The sequence below is a fragment of the Musa acuminata genome, chromosome BXJ2-4, assembly GCF_036884655.1.
Source record: "Musa acuminata AAA Group cultivar baxijiao chromosome BXJ2-4, Cavendish_Baxijiao_AAA, whole genome shotgun sequence".
Lineage (NCBI taxonomy): Eukaryota > Viridiplantae > Streptophyta > Magnoliopsida > Zingiberales > Musaceae > Musa > Musa acuminata.
The window spans coordinates 33769474-33776852 of NC_088341.1; the positions used below are offsets into that span (position 1 = coordinate 33769474).

Genomic DNA, 7379 nt, shown 5'->3' on the forward strand with positions numbered 1-7379 from the left:
CGAACGACCTAAATTTGATGATCAAGAAAGAGACCCATCATTAATAATAATAATAATAAATACGATTAAAATCTATTATATATATATATATATAAAGCTAGGATTAAGCTAGTAAATCCATCAAGGTCTTATCTTATAAACTATTCCAATTATTTACTTGGAGGTTGGGTTGAGATATATATTATTTGGAACACGCATGTCTTATTAGTTAACTGATCAATGTTTCTTGGGCTGTTCTGTAGCCACAGAGAAGGGAACCGGGCATTTAATATTGACCACATGAGCAACGTGCTTGTCTACAGGACAAGAAATATCTCTTGGAAATCATGTCTACAATGACGACGTTGTTATGTGCCTGCCTTATCGTTTGTTCGGATTCCTCTCTCCTTTCATCTTTGTGCGTACGGATTAATTATCTCTTAGGGTTTTTATATTAAAAAAATTATATTATCATCCTTATAGTTATAAAAATAAAACATCTAAATTTATTTATTATTAATTTTATCAATAGAAATATAAAAAATAAAAATAAAAAAAATAATTTTAATATTTTAAATAATGGTGATAGATGATGACATCGTTAGGGATCGCGAGTAGTTGTTATGGATAATGAGAGCGATAACGAAAAATGAGGGTCGCTTAGTATTTACATCAACGATCCTTTCAATGCTTAGCAACTAAGTCGACATCAACACAAACGATGAAAGAACCATTCGACACAATTGATGTAGAGCGACTCTCACTTCTTGCTATCGCTTCTCATTTATAATAGTCACTCGTGACTTTCGACGTTATCATTTGTCATTCGTCATTTATTATTATTATTATTATTATTATATTTCTGTTAGTAAAATCAATGATATTATAGTAAATAAATTTAGATATTTTATTTTTTAATTATAACTATATAAATATATATTTTTTTAAATATAAAGATCAAAATATAGTAAGTATGTATCCGTCGGTCCGGGTCGGTGAAATGCAACTCAACGAATGGCATGTCTCTGTGGTGCTCCATGACTTTCCTGGTTCTATTCAAGAGGCTACAGCAGAACCGGAAGAAATGTCCCGGTGGGAAGAACCGGTAGGTGACTCCACATGATTTCATTTCTCTTCTCTGGTGTGCACTCTCAGAGGCTGGCTCTGTTCAGGTTCCAAGAACACGTCTCCAGGTGCTGTCTTTGAACTTTGACGTGTTCTGCTGAGGGGTGGATAGAAGAACATAAATAAACTGACAAAGGTCATGAAAGATTAAGAGATATTAAGCTAAAGATCGTGGATAATGTCATCGTCACATGCCATCTGACAGCCATAAGAGGCTCCAACAAACCATCAAAGCAGAAGAATACACGCATGCCATCTCTCAGTATTCCATCCAAGTAAGGCGCACCTAAAAGAAGGCCAGGAAGAGGCAGATGAAGCCCAAGCTCGGGCTCTATAAGAAGGACAGCAAAAGGCAGCAGCATCCTTCATCAGCAGAAAGAAGGTGGAGGAGTAGAGGAAGTCCGAGTAAAACCTCCCATAGGAAGGCCTTTTGCTCAAGTGAGTATTCCATCCAGAGCCTCGTGTGCCATGATGGCATGTGGGGTTGCAGGTGAAATGCTCACTTGGGCAAGATGCATTCCATAGGAAGGGTTCCCAGCACAGGCAGCTTCTTTCTCTTCCCTTCCCAAGCTAGGCTAGTTGCTGGTTTCCTGGTTGACGTGTTTCGTATCTGATGACTCTTCTAGTGCTTTTGGATTGCAGGAGAACTTTCTCATGGTCTGTCTTCTTGCTCAAGTAGACACCGAATGATGCACTGAAAGTGAGAGCATCTCTGGGTTCATGTTCTGATCTACATGTTTCATGTCTCTCTGGATTCCTCTCTTTATCCCTTGTGTATGTTTGATTCCAAGGAGAAGAATCTGCAAGGAAAGCAGTTTCCATGGAAAATACTCTTCTTCTTTTTTCTCCCTTTTTTAAAGAGAAAACCTCTCCTTTTTTTTTTCATGAAAACTGTTCTAAATATTTTAGTAAAAAGCTCTGTTTTTGTGTTTAGCAGAAATTTTTCTAGGAAAACTTCTTAAAGAAAAGGTTACTTCTCCTCTATGGATCCATTCCCATTTAAATGAACAAAAACAACAAAGATATCTCAAGTGGGATTTACTTATAAACAGTTCCAAAAAAATATATATATATATAGATATCAGACAGATCTACTCCTCTCATTTCCAAGAAAGTAGTTTAATAGTTCTCATTGAAACTAAAATGAAAGAGATTTGGGGAATCTCTGGAGAGTCGTATCCTGGTAACAGTTTAAACCTGGTCCTATTTGATCCCAAATCAAAGCTACTACAATCAATCTCTATTTGATAACACATAGTCCTGCAGCATGTGGAGAGTCCTGGCACTGTCAGCTGCATGAGAGTGAAAGAGAGAGAAAGAGAGAGGTGTCTTCTCCTTAGAAAAATTGATGGTACACTAATGGATCACTCATATTTGTAGTATTCTTTAACTGCAGTTGCTCCCCAGTGAGAGCATCAGGTGATTCAAAATAAATAAGCATGAAAACAAGGACTTGTCTCTGTGAAAAGCTGTGCTCATGGCAATCAACCCCATTCTCAGTCACCTTGACATGTTAACACAAGCAGCTAATTATCCAAAATATTTCTGAAAGCCATTGCTACATGTGAATTAATTATTGGCCACTGTGAATTCATCTAAAAACTCAATGAAATCTAAATCCTGCAGAAGAGAATGTCATCTGATGTTGTCCTTTTTGTCTCAGCCAAAAAAGCATGTTTATCATGCATGGAGTCTGCGAAATAAAGACAGATGAAAATTCCCACATCAATTTGACTTCCTCAGAAACCATGAACGCATGGAAGTGCATAGTAAATAACACAACACACTGCTGGTAGATCTGCAATTGTTTATACCCATCCACAGTGCAAAAGACACTCAACATCATTTCCTCACTGCTGCAGGTGATGCGCAATGATGCATCCACCTAATGGGCAGTCAGTCATCTTGCAGAGGTCTCTGGCGCTGCACTGCACAGTGCCCGTAAGTCTTTGGACATACTGTATCCTCAGCGACTCATAAAAATATTAGAAGACAAGAAACAGTGGTGCTATTAATAGATTGTCGAGATATGAGGAAGGAATTTGAATCCTATTTTTCATGTTATTTGGAGATATGTGTAAGCATAAAAATATGTAATTATGTTATATCTGAAATACGAAAATAACTTATATGTTAAGATTGAAAGGAGTAGATCCTACTAAGATCGATGGATTTTGATGGATTTTGGGGGAGAGAGTTGAGGAGAAAAACTTAACGAAGAGGTGTGTATGTAGGTCTATACTTGCTAACGTGCTAACGCTATCTTAACCCCTAAAGATCCTGTCCTTTTATAGGCGAGAGTAGAGAGTTTACGATAAGATCTTATTCAATTATAAAATGACCACAAAAACCTAACAAAATGTCCTCACTCCACGATGAAAACATGTAAAGATTCATAGTTATTCGATTCAGATAAGAGGGTCGGTAAGACTCTTAATAATTGTGATTGAAACTAATATCATCCCATTAAATAATAACCACGGTTAATTTCAGCATTTTAGAAAAAAACTATCTTTGTTGGGGATGTCCCAATCAAATACAAAAACTAAATCAAATTATGGATTAGTTCATCTACTATAGCAATAAGAATTTTAAATGATATAAACGATTTTACTCTTCTTTGATTTAGTTAATTAGTTCGATCAAACTAGATTGAATCGATTTTAATTTTAAAAAATGTTAGCTTAATGGTGTTCATTGTTAAGACCATTAACTGGTTCATATCAATTTCAATATCATAATTTCATAAGTAATATGAGCTCGATTTGAACACTCCTAATCTAATCTCGATCTCGGTGTTAATGGAAGACTTATAAAATATTCAAATTTAAGCTAAGCAATCCAATGGAAGCATGACTTCTGCACCTGTTCTGGAGATCTCTTATGAAGATTAAAAATAGATTAGAAATGCAGATAATTAAGCTAAAGTCTCGAACCTTATTTCCTCTAATTGCTGAAGCTTTTTGGCCAAATTGAGCTATTATTATATTAGGCTTCAGTTGGGCCTCATGTACACTATATTGACCTCGAAATCTGACTGGGCAAGAATAAAGGCTCTGTGAGCTTTTGCTGTTTTCTCTGAGAATTAGAAACTTAAACTTAGTAAGTGCTTTAACAGAATACTTCTATTGATTTATATTTTTAGTTATTAATACCTGCCCCAAATATTAAAAAAATACAATCATAAGGCTTTAATTATTTTTCTTACACTGAATATATATATATATATATATATATATATATATATATTATTGATAACAATAGTAAAATAATAAATTCTAATTACTTAGGATCAAATATATAAGAAATTATATGTTTAGTTAAATCAAGAATATTTAAATTATTATTATTATTATTATCATTAACTAGAATCATTTTATACTATCACACCTTAACAGTGAGTCCATAAACTCATCTCAAATGGAGGTCTTAGTTTTGAGCAATCCCAATCCAACAAAGGAAAACAGTGGGAAGTAGATATCCCTCCCATTCATGCAAAGTTCCCCAGTTTGGGACTCTTTCTTGAGCTTTGACATTTATGAAGCTCTATGCAATGGGTCCTCAATCATTGGATCTCCTTAAATTTGAGAAGAACTGACACCAACCACCTACTTCAACTTGTCTATGCATAAAAATAAAAAAGGATTAAAAAGGAGATGATGCATATCTCTGACCTAGCAATCTCCAACACCATGATTGCTACCTGTCACCTGCATCTTACACACATCACCGAAAGTGTAGTTAACTAGTTGATTCACTCTCTCTCTCTCTCTCTCTATATATATATATATATATATATATATCTGCACAAAGAGATGCCTATAAGTACAGAAAGTGGGCAAATACTCACCCAAATTTTGGTTTTAATGCAAGTAATGCAATGATATATATATCTGTGCATTGCAGAAAAATAATCAAACACGAGATTGTCATCTTTGACGATTATCCTTAGCAGCCCGTCTCTGAGAATAGCTGCTGCTGCTTTTTCCTCCTCTTCTTCTCCATCTTTACATCTGCGAGCTGCATGGATAGAGTGCAATGGACTCAGGTAAATGACCCCAAGCGCTAACATAAGTCTTGCCTCCATATTTTTGCTTCGTGGGTTTCATTAAGCTGGTGTGTGTCTTTTGTTTCTCTTCTCTCTCTCTCTCTCTCTCTCTCTCATGCTGCGCTGGAGCTTTGTCTTTCATTGATCTCTCTCTACTTGGCATAAGGTTCCTTCAAAGATTCAAAGATTCCTCTTCTATTTCCAAGTGTAGGGATGTGGCTTTATTGGTGGTCTTGAGGACGACGTAGGGCTGCTGAAGGCCGCGGAGGGCGGCTTGGTTTATACCACCACCGTCGGTACCATGGCAGGCAACAGCATCTGCACCGCCAACAGGCCGCAGCAGGCGGTGGAGAGGAAGGTGAGGCTACACAAGGAGAAGGCTCTCGACTGCCCCAGGTGCAACTCCACCAACACCAAGTTCTGCTACTACAACAACTACAGCCTCACCCAGCCCAGGTACTTCTGCGGAGATTGCCGGAGGTACTGGACGCATGGTGGATCACTCAGGAACGTCCCTGTCGGTGGCGGCTCGAGAAAGAACAAGAACAAGAAGCCATTCTCCTCCTCCTCCACCTCATCAACGACCGTCTCTACTTTAAAGAAGTTGACGCCTGCAGGCCTCGTCTCTCCTCCTGTATCCCTCTCCTCCACCCCCGGAGCCCCAAAGCTCTACGAGGGACATGACCTCAACCTGGCCTTTCCTCACCACAGCCCCCCTGAACAGCACAAGTTCCGCAGCTCAGAAAGCGGCAGATCCAGAGACGGAAACAGCAACAGCAGTGATGGCAGGAACACATGCACTGCCGTCGTTGCTGACTCCATAACGGAGCTGCTCAGGAGCGGGATACCTGCGAGAGGACTGATTGCGCCATTCACCCCGACCGTGACGATGGAGTACCCTTGTGGCCCTGGATTGCAGGATCTCGGACCGCCAACGCTGAATCTAACGTTGGTTGGATTCAATGCAAGTGTCGGGGGAGGGAGCAGTAGTGGCCATGGGAGCTTGCAAGGGTTGCAGAAGTGTTCTTGCGGGAAACTGCTGCACCATTTGGAGGACTCGAGCGCGAACCTGTGAAGAAAAAGATTGTGTATGGATTACGACAAAACCAAAAAAGAAAAAGTAACTTCATGCTTTAATTTCCTCTTCTATCTTTGAATCTTTTGATGTTGCTTTCTTCTGCAATGGGTCTGAGATCTTCCAGCCATGAGAACAGAGGTATGACAACACACACACACACACATCCAAAGGAGTTCTCATTCGCATGGCTCCATACCTGTGCAAGCACATCTGCAAGTGGGCAGTGCAACCACTTGGATTATTACCACCATAAAAAGTACATCTCCCTCTTCGCCTCACTTCCTTTTAACCCTTCCACTTCACAGAGGAAACAAAACAAGAAAAGAGGTAGAACCCTCTGCACATAGTAGCCGCAGGAAGGCAGCAGCACAGGGGGGAAAAGTTTTTTCCTCACCCAAGGATTCATGCACTTTTCTCATATCCCTCTGTCTTCACCTAACAAATAGCAGCCAATCTCTCCTTCCCATGCATTTCTCGATGTAAATACATCTTTGAGAATGCAAGAAGAACACAGTGCCAAATGATGAGCTGAGCTATTTATTTTGTGCATCTATTCCTTGTACCACTACCTCTTCACGTACTGTGCATCTATCACGTGCTTTCCTTGTCTTATTAGGCAACCGAAACTGAGCCTAAACATTATTGCATGTACCTCCGTTGTCCTGATTACCCAATGCAAAAGGTAATGACTACAAGTGTAGCCGACCTCTCCTTGTTCTTCTCTGCTTGGGTGGTGACAGTACACAGTAAGTCCCACGTTTGGATATTGACAAAGATTTTGATTATATCTAAAAATTTAAGAACGAGGTCTTACCATTGTGTTGTAAAGTTGGAATCTTGATTTCCTGAGTCGCAAAGGAGCCACGGTATGTTGAACCTGCCCAAGATTAAAAGATATTGATTTTTCTTCGAATGAATGAAGAGGCAAAGCATGAAGTAACTCAAAGCATACATTATATTGTCCCGGTTTGTCTGATATCGTCACCATAACAATGCTTTGACATCACCAGCAAAGCCAAATCCAATATCAAAAAGACTTTTCCTGCAGCGAAAAGCAACAGATTAAATCCTTTTAAAAAGATCTATAATTTCAAACGACACGATAAAAGCTTATTCTTATAGCAAAACTTGAAAGCCAATCCATTCTAC

General features: G+C 38.8%; 1 protein-coding gene across 2 annotated transcripts; it reads left to right on the plus strand.

Moving 5' to 3' along the window:
• The first annotated feature begins 4942 nt into the window (after positions 1-4942).
• Positions 4943-6289, plus strand: LOC135610436 (dof zinc finger protein 1-like). 2 transcript variants are annotated; one of them, XM_065104939.1, is made up of 2 exons: positions 4943-5152; positions 5364-6289. In XM_065104939.1, the coding sequence occupies exons 1-2, from the start codon at positions 5129-5131 to the stop codon at positions 6225-6227; spliced, it is 888 nt and encodes a 295-aa protein (XP_064961011.1). In that variant the 5' UTR covers positions 4943-5128; the 3' UTR covers positions 6228-6289. The 2 variants fall into 2 exon arrangements, with proteins under 2 accessions (XP_064961011.1, XP_064961012.1); XM_065104940.1 differs by having other exon boundaries at positions 4946-5152; positions 5359-6289.
• The last annotated feature ends 1090 nt before the right edge of the window (positions 6290-7379 follow it).